Source organism: Muntiacus reevesi, chromosome 9, assembly GCF_963930625.1.
Source record: "Muntiacus reevesi chromosome 9, mMunRee1.1, whole genome shotgun sequence".
NCBI lineage: Eukaryota > Metazoa > Chordata > Mammalia > Artiodactyla > Cervidae > Muntiacus > Muntiacus reevesi.
In genome coordinates, this window is record NC_089257.1 from 53,940,015 (window position 1) to 53,959,708 (window position 19,694).

The window sequence follows — 19,694 nt, forward strand, 5'->3', positions numbered from 1 at the left end:
TTGCAAAGCAGAAATAGAAACGAAGATTTAAGAACAAACATATGGATACCAAGGGGGAAGAGGGGAGTGGGAGTATGGAGAGACTGGAATATGTATATATAGACTACTATGTATAAAATAGACAACTAATGAGTACCCACTGTATAGCACAGGAAACTATTCAATGCCCTGCGCTGACTTAAATGGGAAGGAAATCTTAAGAAAAAGAGGATATATGTACACACATAGCTGATTCACTTTGTTGTATAGCAGAAACTAACACAACATTGTAAATCAATTATACGCCAATAAAAATTAATTAAAAGATAAAATGAAGATGGATCTGTTTTCTCAAGGTATTTGATACTTTCTTCTAGGACCTAAATTTCAGAGAAAAGCCCTTTAGAACACGATGAGGCATTTTTAGATACACTGATGTCAGAATATTAAATCAGTAACCATTAATCAAGTAAATCAAGGCCTATCTCATTTCATACCACTGTATCTTTAAATTCTCTTAATAAAGTTCATAAATTCTCAACTCAAACAGCAATTTAAATTTATAATAGAAATCTATAATGCAACTAAAAGAAATTCATTGTTACATAACTAAAATTATATAATTACACATTTATTCATAAAACAACAAAAGACTTAGGAATAGATCTGTTTATTGTACTGTGAAAATGGTCTTGATACATGTGAGAAACATTATATACTTTGAGGACAGCATTCAAAATTGTTAAGACAAAAGACAAACTATAATTTTAAAATCAATCTTGATTTAAGGGAAAGGCTATAAATTATTGGCTGGAATGCATTCAGCATGAACTCAGATTCTATATAACACAAAAGCACAAAAAGAGTACAAAAGATGTTGGAGTCCAGTAAGCCCATACCTAAATTTTAACTGTAAAGCTGCAAAGACTTTTTTGTTTATTCTTATATACTATTTTTCTTCTGAGACAAGTTGATTTTATCTCCAAGACTTAAGGCCATTCCCTGTAAGAAAGAATGAAGATGTTTATACAAAATTATTAAAACTATGTGTAATCAGTAGGTTATTCCATCTTACCAAGCCCCCATTCAATGATACCACATCAACACTGAAACTAAGATGTACAAAACAGACTCAACAAAACTTTACTTAGTTAAGTACTTGTAGTGCTAGATTTAAAAAGAGTCATTAGATTTCAAAAAACTAAAGAATATATTCACAAATACCACACAGTAGTTAATCCGATTGCAAATAAACCAGAATGACAGACCCAAAAGGTGGGCCATTTATTAAAGGAAGGAGTTCTATTTCAAGAGTGAAAAGTGAAAGTGAAAGTTGCTCAGTCATGTCTGACTCTCTGTGACCCCATGGACTGTATAGAATTCTCAAGGTCAGAATATGGGAGTGGGTAGCCTTTCCCTTCTCCAGGGGATCTTCCCAACCCAGGGATCAAATCCAGGTCTCCTGCATTGCAGGCAGCTTCTTTACCAGCTGAGCCACCAGGGAAGCCCAAGAATACTGAAGTGGGTAGCCTATCCTTTCTCCAGAGGATCTTCCTGACCCAGGAGTCAAACCAGGGTTTCCTGCATTGCAGGTGGATTCTTTACCAAGTATGATTATTATAAATATGTGTGTTCTTAGTCGTTCAGTTGTGTTTGACTCTTTGCGACCCCATGGATTGTGGCCCAGCAGGCTCTTCTGTCCATGGGGATTCTCCAGGCAAGAATATTGGAGTGGGCTGCTATGCCCTCCTCTAGGGAATTTTCCTGACCCAGGGATCAAACCCAGGTCTCCTGCATTGCAGATGGATTCTTTACCATCTGAGCCAGAGTGAGGTTGTATTAGATGCATATATACTATACATAATTATATTATTGGAAATATTAAAATAGTATATATTATAGATATAAAATAATATAGTTATAAATATAAACTTAATATATATCATTATAAGTATAAAATAATATATATTATAAATCTAAAAATTATATACATACACATATATATATATGCATCTAATGTCAACAGTACAAGTCTGTAAGGAAAGACTGGCTATAATTTCCAACAAGGGAGAATTTTTTTTTAGAAGGAGTTATTTCACAAGAATAAAGAAATCGATAGATGGTTATTTAAAGTGGGATAAATAAAATGGGCATTTATGTGATTAAAACAAGATTTGATATTACTATACTACCTAAGGTTAAAAGGGCCAAAAGGGACCCCCTACTGGTCCCCAACATTAATAGCCAAACATGTCTGTTCTATTTACCCAGTTTTAAAATATGCATTTAAGAGGCTACAAAAATGTGCACTGAGATATTTGACCAGTAATTATTGGGGCAACAGTTATGACCAGTAATTATTGGGGCAACAGCTAGACCAAAGGGGCTGAACTCCTCAGCTCAACCTCACTCTGGAGATGCCAGAATTTTTTATACAAAGGTCAGTAAAATGGACAGGAAAAAAAAAAAAGAAAACTTCTAAAACTCCTCCTCTAAGACCAAGCTTGTTGATTGGATTGATTGGATCCTAAATGAAAACAAAGGTTAAACGCATAAAAATTTACAGAATTGAGATGAAAGTATATAAAACTGGTACATTTAAATGGACTTTACATAAGATGGTTGGCATCCCAGGTAGCTCAGTGGTAAAGAACTCACCTGCCAATGCAGGAAACATGGGTTCAATATTTGGGTCGGGAAGACCCCCGGAGAAGGGAATGGCAACTCCCTCCAGTATTCTTGCCTGGAAAATCACATGGACAGAGGAACCTGGCAGGCTACAGTCCATGGGGTTGCAAGGAGTCAGACACAACTGAGCACGAGCAATGCACAAAACACCAGTATGCCAGAGGATACTGTATATAGAAATGAGAGAGACACAGATCCTTTCTCTTTTTATTCAATTCGGAGACCATTTTAAAAAAAGCAACCGTTACCTGACTCTTTGCACGAATTCTTATGTGGCCAGTAACAGGGGCCTCTGGTCCCTGTTGTATTGGCTTCTCAATGCTAACATTTGCAAGTGCATCTTCTCCAAATATGGAACGAGCATAGAGGTTGGCTGCCATAAAGCCACAGTAACCAGAAAGTGCCTGCAAGAAATTTGTGATAAATTCAATACTAGAGAACTACACATAAGCAAGACTAAACAGTATAGGTAAATTATCACCACTTAAAGCAGCTTATTCACCACTTATTCATACATGACTGTATGAACTTGTTGATACTCACAGAACTACATGGGTAAAATGTGTGAGCTTTACTGTGTCTGTATCTCAATAACCTGATCTTAAAGAAATAGCACTTATCCTAATTTGCATTTCTATATTTTCTTTGTTTAGAGTTGTCTGACTGCCTCCTACACCAGACCTTAAGCTCTATCAAGAAAGACTATTTTTATTTTCTCCATTATTGTATATCCAGCAGCTCACAGAGTATCGGGCATATAATATTTATCAGACTCAGTATCTGTTGAATAGACTAACATGAATTAAAACCTACTTGATTCGGTCTGGCAGTATTCTTTCACTGATTAAATAAGTACCACAACATTAGCAGAAATTTTATAAAGAAAACTTCCTTACATTCTCAGCTTCAGTTTTTGGTCCTTCTCTCTAGTCTTTTTTTCATACATACACAAATATAGCAGAAAATCAGAGTATATTAACAATTCCATACTTGGTCAGACATATTCTGACCCACAATCAGAATCAACAGAAGAGGTCATGGACACTTTCTCTCTAGTACACTGTGGAGCAAGTCTTCAGTTGAAATGAAGAAGACTGAAAAGAAAAGCCAACCTGACTATTTAGTTGGGTCACTGCTCGAGGGACAAGCAGATACTGCTCCTGTCTCAGCAGAAAGCAGTAAGCAGGTTCACACATTCTACGGGATAGTTTTTTCTAATTAGTCCAGAATGACACTGCTTTTCTCAGGCTAAGTAAAAACACAATATACTATAGGAAATGCAAGAAAGCCAAGAATCTACCATTACTCTGTATCAGATTTAAGCAGTACCCAGGCAAATCTTACCTTCTCTGGAGTGAGGCATTTCATGTTGGTTGACTTTAGTATGTGCTGTAAATAGTCGTTTAAATCAACTATATTTGTGTTAACCGTCACCTGTACAGAGGAAGAGAAAAAAAGTCAAGAGATTATACTTTTAACAGAGAGAGAGAAAGTTGTGAATTTCTTATCTTGGGGCTGATAAAACAATCACTTATGTGTCATATTAAAACCTCCTTCCAAGTACTTAAGGGGAAAGAGTGGACAATGAAAAGTAAATGACATCTACAAAATCTAACAAACTGTAGGCTGGTATCAGAACTTTCGAGTACAGATAACTTCATAGACAATCAACATGTTGTATATAAAATAGTTCTAATAAAAATCAAGGCTCACAGGAACAAAGTTCACTAGCAAGCCACTGACTTTGCAAAGCTTCTATTGGATACTTATTCAATGGTAAGTTTCTATTCATATATACAAGGGATGGAACATTGTTTATAATGTCTTGAACAATTAGATTAATTATAGAACTGTTACTCTCACCAATTTACAACAGTAACTTAACCAAACCACTTACAGGCTTTCCAGTTAAGGCTAATTTGTAAGCACAGATACTGAAAGACTTTGCTTTTCACATCTGGGATTAATTTTATCAAAGAATCCCTCAACACTAGCCAAAAAAAAAACATAAGGAGTTTAAGAAAATCGTCTAAGGACTAACTTTGTTTTCCCATTCAAATTCAGCCCACATCTGACGGAATTCAGCATCAGTGCAAGTTGCAGGCTGTATATAGTCCATGATGTCAATGTGAATATCACTGAGGACCACACAATTTCTGTCACTTGCTGCTCCAGAGACATCATAAACTGCAATTTAAAAAGATTCCCAATCACCAAAGGCAAATTTTAATTTAAAAGTTTGCATATTTCTAAATAACAACTATGATACTAGCAAATAGTTTTGCTTACTATATACTGGGCTCTATTCTATGTTTTACAAATTAATTACCTATTTAATATTCCCATCAATCCTATGTTACAGTATTATTACTTTCCACCTTATAGAGAAACAAAAACAGAAAAGTTAAGTTGCTAGGTCACAACACTGGTTAAGTGGTAGAGGCCAGGATTCAAAGTCAATGAGTGCTTGCATAGCAGTTGCAATGTGTTATAGACACCGTGGAAAGATATATAGGTAATAGTGTTCCCACACCATTAACAGGTGCCTAACAAACATTTCTGGATGAATATTGCTGAGCTATAGTACTTAATGACACAATACTGTTTGATACTATAAATGTTTCTTCCATTGTAGAAAGTCATCATCTGATTGGAGCCTACCTTTCCTCCTTTTAGTCTCTCCTCTTGACATTCCCCCACGCTATCTACTTCTAGAGAAAACTAAGCTTACCAAGAATAAGTTCCTTTAATTTTCAGCCCCATGTCTGCAAATAAATGTATTTTTCTCTGAATCAACTTATCAACTTTCACCCACCGCCTCACTTTTGCTGTCTCTTCTCTTCAAGGTCAATACTTGCTGCCATCCGTGATGCCTGCTTTGGTTTAGGACCTCACTCCATCAGTTATCACCTCTTTCACTCTTAATGTCTTTACCTTCATACTGACTTTTTTCCACTAGAGTTTATGAACATAGTCAAGGCTCTTGCATCTTCAAAAAAAATCTTCCCTCATCCTTTACTTCTTTTCTGGCTACTGCCCTCTCTCAATCTTATCAAAACCAAGGTCCTACACTCAGAGTGATCTACACTCACTATCTTTATTTCTCCAAGTCCAATGAAGCCCTGAACCTACCACCATTACCCAAGACATACCATAAGCAATGTTTTAGTATCACTGATAGTCAACCTAAAGGACCCTTCTTGTAGATCTTCTGCAGCTTTGGACACATCTTCAAGATTTTTCCTTACTTCTCTAACCACACTTCCTTTACAGGCTTCTCCTTCTTTTAATACTGCTCTGGATAAAAAACTCTGCACAGCTTTTAATACTCTTGTTCTCTTGGATTCAGTTTTCAAATCTCCCCTCTCTAACTCTTTATGCCCTCTTTAGGTAATTTCTTCCATTTCTATGGTTTAAAACAAATATTTATCTCTACTTTAGACCTTCTGATCAAGTTCCAGGCTCATCTCGAACTGCCCTTCAGTAACTTAAAGACCCTTTAATTTATTATATCTCTCAAATCTGTCCTTCTCTCCTGTATTCCATTTCAGTGATTAACATAAACACCAACCCAACACACCCAAGGAGGAAATCTGAGGGTTGCTCTAGCCACTTACTGTTCAATCAGTAACCATGTCCTGGACATTCTACCCCCTTAATATCTATTATATCCAGCCCTTCTCTTCATCCTGGCCATTACTGTGCTGGTTCAAACTCTCCATCATCTCTTACCTGGGCTACTGCAAGTCTACCAAGTAACCTTCCTGCCTCTTCCAATCAGTCTTCTTTAGTGCTGCCACAGAAACATTTAATCACGTGATTCGCCAATAATTCCTCAATGGCTCCTCTTTATATCCAGGATCAAGTCTGAAAGTCTTAGCATGACAAGTACAGTACAGCTGCCACTAACCTTCTCAACCTCACTCTTTTCTACCATCAAGCTCTAGCCCACTCTCAACTCCAGGTATATCAAACTACTTGCATTTGATTCAACTGAATCTCTGTATGTAGATCACTTACTGATCTTTCAAAACCCCACTTGAGCTTCAGCTCCTCCACAAAGCCTTTCCTCCCAACCCCCCACCACTCTGCGAGAAATAACCGAATCTCTGCACAGACTTCCACTTCACCCAGCACAGGCTTCTGTCACAGTACTTAACATTCTGTACTGCACATTATCTATTTCATGTATTTGTTTTCCCTTACTGAACTAGAAGCTATCTGAGGACAGAGATTTTTTTTGTTCCTACCACAGAAACTGTTTTTTAAAAAAAGAGAGCTTATTGACTAAATACCTTTGTGCAAGTTAATCCCTAGGCGGCCTGGCAACAAACACCTGTGCACAGTTTTAGACTTAGTTCAACGGTTGATAACATTCCTTCCTCCTTTATAAAGCCTTCCATAGTTAGCATTTCCCCGCTATGATCCCAAAGAACATAGTATATAAACTAGCTGTCAGCATACTGTATTGTAACTTTATATTACTTATTCTTCTCCTCTTGCTTGACAGTTTGAGGACAGTGACTCTCATTTCTGTACATCCAGAACATAGTACAACCCTGAATAGCACAGCAGATGCCCCATAAATCAATAATGAATGGATTCAAGTCCTGTCCTCAAGAAATGTCACACAGCTAGATCATTACAGAAATTCTTTAATAAAAACATCCAAACATCACAGGCTATAAAACAATTCCTTACCTATATTACCAAAAATTATTCCATTTTCTGTTGATGCTACTTTGACATTAGCTTTGATATTTGCAAAATCATGAGGAGCAAGAGTCAAAGGAGATGGCTTTTCCACAAGTTTCAAGTCCCCTGAAAAAAAATTTAGACGTGGCTAAAAAGACATACATATTAACCTCTCCAAACATAAAACCTTAAAATACAGCTCAATAGTTTCTAGCAAAACAAGGAATAAAAGAAGGATTATGATTCAAATATGAGGACAAAAAAAAAATCATTTAACACTATTATTCACCTCAATATGCACAGTTTCTTTTCAAAGGTAATAGGCTTCTCAGAATAATCCTATATTTAAACTCATTTATGTGTGTGTGTGTTGGGGGGGTATTTTGGGCATACCATTTTATTTCAGTGAATGGATAGAAACTTTTCAAAAAGCTAATCTTAAACTATACACTCCATTACAAAGAAAGATAAAACAACCTGAAGAAAGAATTAGTTCTTTATGTAGGCTTCAAGCTATGCTGAGGAAGACAGGGCAGAACTATGTTCTCCCTTGATTTTTTAAAGTCTCTTAACTCTTGCTTAAGTCATATAGAATTTTGTAGGGAAAGTGCACTGTTCCTGTATACAATTTGTATTTTCCAACTTCAAAGCCAGATGTGTAAATGATCAGAGAAAGTCTAATTCATGTGTCTTTATTAAGAAGAAAAAAAAAAACTCATATTGCTAAATGTGATAATGTATTACTTTGGCCACACATGGGGTATGTATTTAGTTATGAACTCAGAAAATACCTTGTTCTGCACTAATGCAATTGAAATTAACTAAGCTACCTGGTAAATCTGTAATATTTCTTATATATTTATTTATGTATATTTAATAGTTCTTATGTATACAAAAAAAATTGACATATGTTAGATCAAGTTCATTGAATAAACCTATACAGGAGTATCAAAGAACATAAGCATAAGAAAGTATCACAGAGGTTCAGAAACAAAGACTTGATTCAAAACACCACAAAGGGCTCAAGAGAATTCTTATACTAAAAATTGTACACTTCTCTTAAAAACCTGTCATAAAGATTTACCATATAATAAAATTTTCCTTTTATGGTAAATTTCCTTACCCAGAGTAGCTAACTCTAACGTGCAGTTCTGCAAAGTGTCACTGGTTTGGTTCACAACAAGTACATCCAGGACGATATCATACTGGTTGACATGAACATAGGCTTCTGCATACACAGGGTCTGAGAAACCTGTCAACTGGGTAACCTGTCAAACAAAAATAATCAAATGACTGAGACAATCAAATATATCCTAGCCAAATGACTAGAAATGTTAGGTCATTAACAGATGTACTTAGATTAAACCAGTCATTCAAAATGGGTATAATAAAATTGTTTTATAATTTAGACATAGTAATTGAAACTTACACACTACCATGTTAAATATGTTCAGCAAATACATTAAACATTATCCCAACTTAGGAACTGAGTAGATATGAACAGATTTTCAGTTAAATCCCTCAGGACATACACTTACTGGTTGTTACTCAAACTCAAGAAAAATAATTAGAAGCAAGAAATTCTTGTAATTCCATGAAGATGAATTTTTAGATGGACCCCCACCAAAATTTTTTAAAAAAACACCCAGTTCAGTTCAATGCTCAGTTGTGTTTGACTCTTTGCGACTCCACAAAAAAAAAAAAAGAAAGAAAAATCCAGAGTATATATAATATTTTAAAAATGTAATAGTCACCAAAAACATAGGCAGAAAAAGAAAAAAAAATAGGTAAAGTAGACTACATCAAAAATCACAAACTTTTGTGCATCAAAGAACATTACTAACATAGTGAAAAGGCAACCCACAGAATGGAAGAAACTATTTGCAAATCATACGTCTGATAAGGGACTTGTATCCAGAATACATAAAGAAATCCTACAACTCAACGTAAAGAAAACAACCGACCAGATTAAAATCACTTGCAAAGGACCTGAGTAGACATTACACCCAACATCACTAATCACTAGGGAAATGCAAATCAAAACCAAAACAAGATGTCACTTCATATCCATTAGGATGGTTACTATAATGGAAATGAAAAATAAGTGTTGGCAAGACTATGGAGAAATCAGAATCCCTTCTGCATTGAAGGTTGGAATGTAAAACAGTGCAGCTGCTATGTAAAAAGTACAGCGGTCCTCAAAAAACTAAAGCAGAATCACTATACTATCCAGCAGTTCCATTTCTGGGTTTAACACAAATGAAAGTAGTTATCAAAGAGATATCCAAACATCCACATTCATGGCAGCATTACTCACAACAATGAAAAAGGTGGAAACAACCCAAGTGTCTATCAACAGATGAATAGATAAACAAAATGTGGTATATATTTAGCCTTGAAAGGAAAGGAAATTCTGACACATGCTACAAAATGGATGAACCTCGAAGACATTAGGCTATATGAACTAAGAAACCAGTCACAAAAGGATGAAATTGTATGATTCCACTAATATAAGGCACCTGGCATAGTCAAATTTACTGGGATAAAAAGTAGAATGTGGCTACCAAGGGCTGAGGCAAGACGGGAATGGGGAAATATTGTTTCATGGGCATAGAGTTTCAGTTTTGAAAAATGAAAATAGTTCAGGGGACAGATGGTGCTGACAGTTACATAATAATGTGAATGCACTTAATGCCACTGAACTGGACACTTAAAAACAGTTAAGAAGGGACTTCTCTGGTGGTCCAGTGGTCAAGAATTCACCTTGCAATGCAGGAGATAAAGGTTTGATCCCTGGTCAGGCAACTAAGATCTCTTATGTTGCAGGGCAACTAAGCAAGCGTCATAACTAAGACCTGACGCAGTCAAATCAACTGATACATATGTTTTTAAGTAAGTTAAGAGCATAAATTTGATTTTATGTAAATTTTACCACAATTTAAAAAAACAAAGTGAAAAAATTTTATAACTGTAATACTGTCAATATCAATTATCAATTTTAAGCAAGAAAGTGTTTTAGTAGTTCCTATTCTGCCACTGATCTTACCTTGGGCAACAAAATCAATTTGAGACTGTTTACTTATCTAACAGAAGAAGGATTAAACTAGGTCATGGATGTGTAAATTTAATATTTGAGAAAAGAGATATCAGAATAATTTTCCTAATGAAATCCTATATGGAACTACTGTTTAAAGTAGCAGGGGACAGGAGAAACTGAAGGCAGGGTGTGGGGAAGGAGGCTAGTGTTGTACCTTTTAAAAGCTTTAGTTAACCTCTCAGGATCCCTTGGCTCTATGTTTTAGTTTACGGTAATTTGACACACAACTGGAACAAGTTATGAAATCAGCCACGGGACTAACAGTACTAGCATATAGAAAAGTATCAGGTTCCACCGAGTTTCAATTCATGTTTAATGAACCTATCAATCACAGTAAGGACAAAAAAATATGCTGTACTAGTTATTTTTCTTTTACAATAAACAGCAGGACCAACACATTCTTGATTACTACTTTCTTAGGCAGTCAATTTAAATAATCCACTGGTGTATTTGACATATCGTTACCTTGTTAAGTTTAGATGCTAGGGGATCTGCGGCTTCTTTTCTCTGCGTGTTACCCATCGCTGCCAGCAAACTCAGCTGAAACTGATCTTCCTTGCAGTTCATTTCATTCTTTGCAGTTAGTTGCATGAAGGAAATGGGGTCATCAGGTTGTACTGTCACATTCCTCTTTTCAGATTCTTTCTGTGTTGCAAAAACAATATACCAACTCTTTAATTTGGAAAAAAAGATAGCTTTCAGAGGCCTTCAACATAGACACTCCTCACACATGAGAACTGAAAAATCAACAACAAAGAACACAAAGCACTTTTATGCCTTTATCATATATATACCTTACCTTTTGGGATAATTTTTCTTCTTCAAGTTTAGCAGATAACATGTGAGAAAGGGACTGTCTGCATTCCTTATTGAAAATGTCATTCATTAAAGGTGAACATTCAGATAAGACCTTGAGGCACAAGGAGATTCGATCTACATCATCGTCTGTAATTGGCTTCTTAGGAAGAGAGGATTTCCCCAAATGTAGGATAGTGGCCATAAGCAACATGGCTTCAGCAACAAAAGACTAGACAAGGAGAGAAATGATTTATTTACTGTCACGCTTCTTCAAATGCAATAATGTCACTTTAACTCAAAATCCGAGAAATTAAACCTAATATCACTTAACCTGAATATTTTAGATTTTATTTTTTCACACCCTTCTTCCTGCCACCCTCTAAAACCTTCATTAACCCTCAGCTGATTGAGAGCAGAGACCTTTAAACTATTTTCTCTTACACTTTCCAACTTCAGAAAGATAAAAGAATGATTCGTTGTTACTGTTCAGTCTCCAAGTCATGTCTGACTCTGTGTGACCCCATGAACTGCAGCACGCCAGGCTTCCCTGTCTTTCACTATCTCCCTGAGTTTGCTCACTCATGTCCATTGAGTCAGTGGTGCCATCCAACCATCTCATCCTCTGTTGCCCCCTTCTCCTCTTGCCTCAATCTTTCCTAGCATCAGGGTCCTTTCCAATTTGTTCTTCGCATCAGGTGGTCAAAGTACTGGAGCTTCAGATTCAACATCAGTCCTTCCAATGAATATTCTGAGTTGACTGCCTTTAGGATGGACTGGTTTGATCTCCTTGCAGTCCAAGGGACTCTCAAGAGTCTTCTCCAGCACCACAGTTCAAAAACGTCAATTCTTCAACTCAGTCTTCTTTATGGTTCAACTTTCACATCCATACACAACTACCGGAAAATCATAGCTTTGACTATATGAACTTTGTTGGCAAAGTGATGTCTCTGCTTTTTAATACACTGTCTAGGTGTGTCATAGCTATTCTTCAGGAGCAAGTGTCTTTCCAATTTCATGGCTGCAGTCACTGTCTACATTGATTTTGGAGCCCAAGAATGATACACTTCACCAATTGTTAATATTCTGCCAAAACTGCATTCTTCTTTTAGCCATATATGTACATTTATTTTTTTGACTTGGGTTTCTGAGGTGGCTCAATGGTAAAGAACCTGCCTGCAATGCAGGAGATGTGGATTCAATCTCTGGGTTGGGAAGTTCCCCTGGAAAAGGAAATGGCAACCCATTCCAGTATTTTAGCCTGGGAAATCCCATAGACAGAGGAGCCGGGAGGTCTACAGTTAGTTCATGATGTCACAGAGAGTCAGACTTCTGACTTACCAACTTAACAATGATAACAATTTTTTTGGCTTAACATATGAAAGTAAGAATCTTGACTTCATAAATGCTTTAGCAAACATCTCTTGATTCAAGACAGTTTCCTGGATAATCATAGTATCATTAACTCACCTAAGAAATGTAACAATTTCCAAATATATCTACTATACTCCAAATTCAACTAAATCTTCCTAATTGTCACAAGAATTTTTTTTTTTTAAATCCAGGATCAGGTTCATGCATTTTATTTGATTATTATTCTCTTTAGCCCCTTTTAATCTAGACCGGTCCCTTGGTTTTCCATATTGTTTTCCACCATTGTGATGTAAATGTATCTATACATTGTGATCAGCATACATATATGCAAAAATTATCAGAAGCCTGGGAAGAATAAATGTAATAATCCTTTGAGTCCAGATATGGTCTCCAGAAGGAAAGAGAGGGGGAGACTGAAGAAAGTAGCTAAAGAAATAATAACCAAAAAATTCTCACATTTGATAAAAACTATGAAACCACATATTCAAGAAGCTCAATGAACCATAAGGAAAAGAAACATAAAGAAAATCACACTAAAGCATATTCTAATCAAATGACTGAAACCTGAAATTATAATTATAGTGATAAGGAGAAAATCCAAATCCAGCTGGAGGAAAACAGGATACACTCCACAAAGAGGCACAAGAGCAACATCTTGATAGTACTGAAAGCCAGAGAACAATGAAGCAACATCTTTACAGTGCTAAAAGAAAAAACTGTCAACCTAGAATGCTATACCTACAAAGATATCTTTCAAAACTGAAGGAGAAATAAGGGCTTTTTCAGACAAACAAAAACCTAAAGAATTAACTGTTAACAGATCTGTACTACAAGAAAACTTAAAGCAAATTATTTAGGCAAACGGTGTATGATACCACAAAGTCAGATCCACATTAAGAAATGAAGAGTGTTGGAAAAGGCATATATGAAGGAAAGCCAAGACAGCACAGTGATGAACAATCAAACTTCCTTCTGCCTTGTACCAAAGGTGGCAAATTTCTTGAACTAGTAGGTTACCAGAAAGCTGGTTCTCTTAAACAGATTCCGGCAAATGCTCTCCCAACTTGCAGAACCAAGACATAAAATGTTGGAGACTTTTAAGAAGCATAATTTAAAGAACAGACAAGACCTAAATAAATACACAAGGGCCCTCAGAGAGTTACAAAGTAAGTTACTCCTCATAAATAAAAGTAATTGATTAAAAAAGATAACACATCTTATAATTTACCTGATCCTCTGAATTTTATTTATGGATTTATGAGGAAAGGTATATAATGGAAATTGTTTTAAAAATCCTTCAAAAATCCCTAATCTAAAAATAAAATGTCTTATTATATGGAGGTTTGACTACATGAAAGAATCTAATGGATTATCATGGAACTATTAAATACTATTATGACTAGGAAGGGTTTAGAATAGCATAGGGAACATGTTATAAAGTTAAATGAAACTACAATATGGTAAAACACAAAATGAGCACTACTAGGGAAACAGTGTTTCACAGATAAATGTCATAATAAACTCTTTCTGAGGAAGGAAAGGTTTTCATTAATATATTTGGTAATGTAATCCTGTCTTTTGATGTTTCTATCTCCACTACAATAGTAACAAGATTTGTACTTCAGGCTTTAACCATGACTGATTTTCTTCTATTAATTTTCATTACATCACTCCTTATTTTAGCAATGTGAAAAAAGATATGAATAAAAATAAAATAAAAAACACTCAGTTTTACAACAAAGTGATTTTTTTTTTAAATGAAAGCAAAGACTTTTTTCAGGCAAATGAAAGCTGAGAGAATTCATCAGCAGCAGACCAGCAATATAAGAATAATCAACTTCTTCAGGCAGGAAGAAAATATCAGATAGAAATCCACATGTATATAAAAAATGAAAAGCACTGTAAGTATAACTTTTTTCTTATTAAAAAATACTTAAAAGAAAATTGACTATTTATAATGGATGAATGGATAAACAGTAATAGCAGAATATTAGACGGCCTGAAAAAAGAAAGAAGTTCTGACAATGCTATCATTCAAATGAACCTTGAAGATATGCTAAATGAAATAAGCCTGTCACTGAAGGACAAATATTGTATAATTTCATTTATACTAGGTGTGTATAACAGGCAAATTTATAGAGGCAGAAAAGCAGAATGGTGGTGGCCACGGACTAGGGGAGGGAACATGGGATTATTGTTTGCTGTTTATTTTCAATTTGGGATGATGAAGTTCTGGAGAGGGATAGTGGTAATGGTTAACAATTTGAATGTACTTAATGACACTGAACAATACACTTAAAAATAGTTTAAATGCTAAACTTTATGTTACATGTATTTTACCAGGAAGAAAAATATGAAAACAAACAAAACAAAAATGAAAGGAAAAAAAACCCACCCAGAAAGGCACTTGAACTTTGTCCTGTTTCCAACTCTCAACTACTTAAAATTTGCTAAGTATATCCCTTCGCAACCTGAGTCTGGTCACTAGGCAAATAAGAAAAGGGAAAGAAATGGCACATGTATACATAAAAGATAACTGACTATTTTAAAGCAAAAATAATAATAATGTATCACAGGGTTGATTAAATGATACACAGAAATACAATATAGGACAATAACATACAGGATGGTAGCAGGGGTTGGGTAGAATGACAGTACATCATTGTAAATGAGTATACAGTCAGAATGGTCAGCAGCCATGAAGAAAGTATGAACTACAAAAATGGGAATATATTTAAGAGGCATTTCTAGGATAAAACAGACAATGACTGGCAGGATGAAGATGTTGGAGAGAGAGGCATTTCCTTCACTGGGCTTTGACTAATCCCAGCAAACAGAAATAACTTCATAAACCCTTGTATCACTTCCACTGGACTAATCATACTGTGTTGTTATTACATTACTATGTCAATTTTACAATCATTATATTATATATATATATTTCATTATATTACTGTGTCCATTTCCCCAATTAAAGCATAAGCTCTTTAATGACAGGAACTTAGCTTTCATTCACTTCTGGGTCCTCACTGTTCAATGCATATAGCAGGCACTCAATATTCATGTTAGGTAAATGTAGAATAAATGAACTTACATTTTGCTTTTTCTTCTCCTGAACCAAAGCCACATAGCGCAAGGCAATCTTGGTCAGAGTCGTGGCAAGAGAGGCAGCAACAAAGAAATCTCCATCCAGAAGGAATCCTCTTAGGGGAGGTCTGCAAAGCAATCAAGGTAAATGAAACCCACCAACTTCTTAAGGAGCATGCAGCTTTTGTATAAATGACTCAAGGAAGCCTATTTCATACTCTCGCTGCCACCTTTTGATGATAAAGATCTCAACTAGCTCCCTCTTTACCTCTCAGAATAAAAAAGGAAAAAGAAAAAAAAATACAAGGCTTTAACACATCTGCAATGTTAAAGGAGCTAAATAAATAAAGAGAAAATGGTTAAAGGTGTATATTCATTTATTGCATCCCTTTGGGTAGTTCCAAACCTCTTTAAGCCTCAAATTCCTCCTCTATGAAATGTGGCTAATCAACAGGATACTGTTGAAGACTATCAGAGACAAGCTATTTATTTAGTACAATGCCTAATACATAGTAACCATTAAAATTTTATCATCAAAATTTTCATCATCTTCACTATATAATTGGAGAGCAAACATGGAGGAAAACATCAAAATTTTATTTCATCAATTACAAGTGTAAAATCTTGAAAATATGTTTTCCAAATGTTATTTGGAAATAAAACTCAAGTATCATTTGTTACCTCCACTTAGTATTTTCTATGTGAGTAAAGTAGTCTTAGTTTTAATAGAACACAGTTCAATGAGAATATTTATTAGGAGCAGAGAATTAAAACTATTAACACAATTTCTGGAAGAAAGAACTTAAACATCCTTTTCCTTCCAAGTATCTTAAATAGTGAAGATTTCTATTTGGGTCAAAAGAGTAAACTCATAAGAGAAAGAAATCCTCTGACTTTTATACACAGAAGTACAGCTTGCAGGGCACAGCTGCTGCAAATTACCTTTCTTCCTCTTTCTTGGTTGGTCTAGAACTGCTAAGGGCACTCTGAGTTGCGTAGGTGCCCATTTCAGTTACCAATTTCTGAACTGGTCCCACAGTTATTTCTTCTTCAGGTTTTAGTTCACCAGCTTCTTTTTTAATCTCTGACTCTACAATTGGGATCTAAAAATCAAATGGAAGCATCAAATATCAGTAGGAAGCCAAACATATTTAAATATTCAATAATTCCTATAGTTCTCTACAGAACTATTCCCTCAATGGGGTTTTTTGGAACTTGGGAATCCGCTTCCAATTTTCTTTCCTCCCCAGAACAAAGCACTGAGAACAGGAGCTTTGGAATTGGATGCTACTGTTGGTTGTATGTGTTGAATGTGTTAGTCACTCAGTCACGCCCAACTCCTTGCAACTCCATGGACTGTATGTAGCCCGCCAGGCTCCTCTGTCCATGGAGTTCTCCAGGCAAGAATACTGAAGTGGGGAGCCACTCCCTTCTCCAGGGGATCTTCCCAACCCAGGGATCCAACCCAGGTCTTCCACAGTGCAGACAGATTCTTTACTGTCTGAGCCTTCAGGGCAAATTAATTGAAACTACTTTGAGCCTCAGTTTCTTAATCTGTTAAACAGAAATCTTAATTCTCTACATACAAGTTACTGAAAAGGAAAATGCTTACGACAGTGACTAAGCCTTATTCTTCTTCTCCCTCACTTTCGTGAAATCTAATCAAAACCAGCACCCATCCTTCCATAAAATGAAATAAATCTGACTTCTGTGTATGTAGTCAGATTTACCAACCTCCTCTTTTAATTTTTTTTTTTGGCCACATGGCATAAGGGATCTTAGTTTCCCCAATCAGGGATCGAACCTGCACTCCCTGCATAGGAAGTGTGGAGTCTTAACCACTGGACTGCTAGGGAAGTCACCCAACTTCCTCTCTTTTAAACCAAGTAGATACTATGTATTTATTTCTTAATACCAGTCTATCATCTAATTTATGAGCTCCAAGAGTCGTCAATCATTATTTACTGACTCCCTTATTACATAGATGAAAAACCTGATGTCCAGTCAGGTTAAGGAAATTATACCCAAAGTCCCAGAGTTATTATTGGCAGAAGCAAGACTGGAATCCAGGTTCCTAACAAGTACTGTTCTTTCTATTCTACTATACGGGCTTGTTGAGATGAGGAAATGCTGCCGTTTTAGTACATAAATAGGTATTCTAAAGTCAGCCCTGTTCTTACAAGAATTCTTTTTTTTTAATAACACAGAGGATTAAGCAGAGTTTTACAATTCTTTTTCCTTTTTAAAAATATATAACCTTTTGTTCAAATAAAATTTTACCCAGAATGGTAAATAGTACAGATAAAAGAACCCGTGTTATGGCTCAACGCAGGGGAGGGCAACTCCCTTAATTTCCCACTGACCAGAGGCTTAATTATCTGTGTAATTAAAATTTTTTCAATGTTCTTTCAGCCCACACACTATTAAATAAAAACACAAAAGTAAATCACCACATAAAAGTCAGATTTACTAAAATAAAAATTGCTGCATAAAGTAGCATTTATTAAAGTAAAACATACCTCCCCAAGGGACCTGCGGACCTCAGTCATCACACTCTGAATGTCTTCCTTGGTACTACAGTATTCTCCCAGGATCCACAATGCTCCTCGGTAAATCCTAAGGCAAGAACACAAGCTATGAAGCACTGGCTCAGCCAACAAATCTTGAAGCAGCGATCTTTTTTTGTGAGTTTAAGCTTAAGGAAGAAAAAAATATTCTGCAGTTCCAAGAGACTATGGATGAAATGTTAAGGAAGAATATAACAAGACACTAAGCTTCTTTGATTCTCTCCTGAGGTCACAAGAATTAAAAGGAAAGTAAGTGTTTTTACCATTTGTAGGAACATTCTACAACTGGTAAACCCAGGAGGTTAAAAAATAAAATACCCAAATGTTTCCCAGAAACGTGTTGTCTTTCATTTCTGACAGAATTTAAGATAAATTTGATTTTATAACCTACTGCTATTAAAAGTATGTATTATTTTTATATAAAAAATAATTCACTGAAGAGGCAGGGATGCCAAATAGACCAATGAAAAAGGAAGGAATGCAGAGTATCAAAACAACAAAAAAAAATCTCAAATAAAGCAAGCAACAATTTTCTAGGTAAAAATGTTGAGGCGAATTAAGCCTTCAGTCATCTTTTCCCTAAGATTTTCATTAAATTTATTCAAAAAAAAAAAATTCTAGAAACTGAAACCCTAAGAGGTTATGGCTGCCAAAAGCTAAACTTTGACATGATTTTTTTTTCCAGAAAGGAAACAAATCTTTCTCACTTCCATAAATCTCAATACATTTCATATCATAAAACCAACATTGTACTCCCTTCTTTTCTATACAGGAAGATATAAGGCAAATCTACTACAATCCATCAGATGATTTAAATGAAGCGAAACTCAGCTGCAATAGTCTCTTCTCATTAGCAAAGGCTATCTGAAGGGAAACATTACAGATTTAAGCTGTTATTTTCAATGCTCCTCTTCAGTAAATGCTAAAGACAGAATATAAATAATAAAGGTATCCCAAAATAGTACTTTTTAAAAATATTTGCCTTACCAGATTATTCCTTGCAAGTGTATAAAATGCAATTAATATTTTATACTGATCTTGTAAGCTGCAATCTGGAGCTCATTTATTAGCTCTAATAGTTTTGCTTGTATGTGCATGGGGTGGGGAGTGGGGGTGATTCTTTCCCTTGTTAATATGGTGGGTTGCATAGACTGAATTTTTTTAACTAGTCTTGGATCCCTGTAATAAACCCACTTGTCAAGGTACATACAAAACAAATAAATAAAAATATGTTTCTTAGTCATTTTAGAATTTATGATGCTTTAGAGGAAATGAGAATGGAGAAACCTATCTAAATCATACCTACCTACCAAAAATTTTATTGCTGATAGATTATGGATTCACTAAGGGTGAGAGTAGGGGTGACATGTTTCTGACATTTATTTTGTCTCATTTTGTCTTAACTGTTTTAA

The 19,694-nt window shown here is 35.4% G+C and overlaps 1 protein-coding gene across 2 annotated transcripts in view; it reads right to left on the bottom strand.

The window, feature by feature from the left end:
• Positions 1-633: 633 nt before the first annotated feature.
• The window catches only part of COPB1 (COPI coat complex subunit beta 1), a 35,179-nt gene continuing 16,118 nt past the window's right edge, over positions 634-19,694 (bottom strand). For both annotated transcript variants that reach the window (XM_065944316.1, XM_065944315.1), the window contains exons 12-22: positions 18,235-18,331; positions 16,658-16,818; positions 15,723-15,843; positions 11,259-11,486; positions 10,925-11,104; positions 8,486-8,630; positions 7,369-7,488; positions 4,709-4,854; positions 4,012-4,101; positions 2,916-3,071; positions 634-981 (exon numbers count right to left, since the gene is read on the bottom strand). In XM_065944316.1, coding sequence (XP_065800388.1) covers positions 922-981; positions 2,916-3,071; positions 4,012-4,101; positions 4,709-4,854; positions 7,369-7,488; positions 8,486-8,630; positions 10,925-11,104; positions 11,259-11,486; positions 15,723-15,843; positions 16,658-16,818; positions 18,235-18,331 — 1,504 coding nt within the window. In that variant the 3' untranslated portion in view covers positions 634-921. The remainder of the gene's footprint in view (positions 982-2,915; positions 3,072-4,011; positions 4,102-4,708; positions 4,855-7,368; positions 7,489-8,485; positions 8,631-10,924; positions 11,105-11,258; positions 11,487-15,722; positions 15,844-16,657; positions 16,819-18,234; positions 18,332-19,694) is intronic.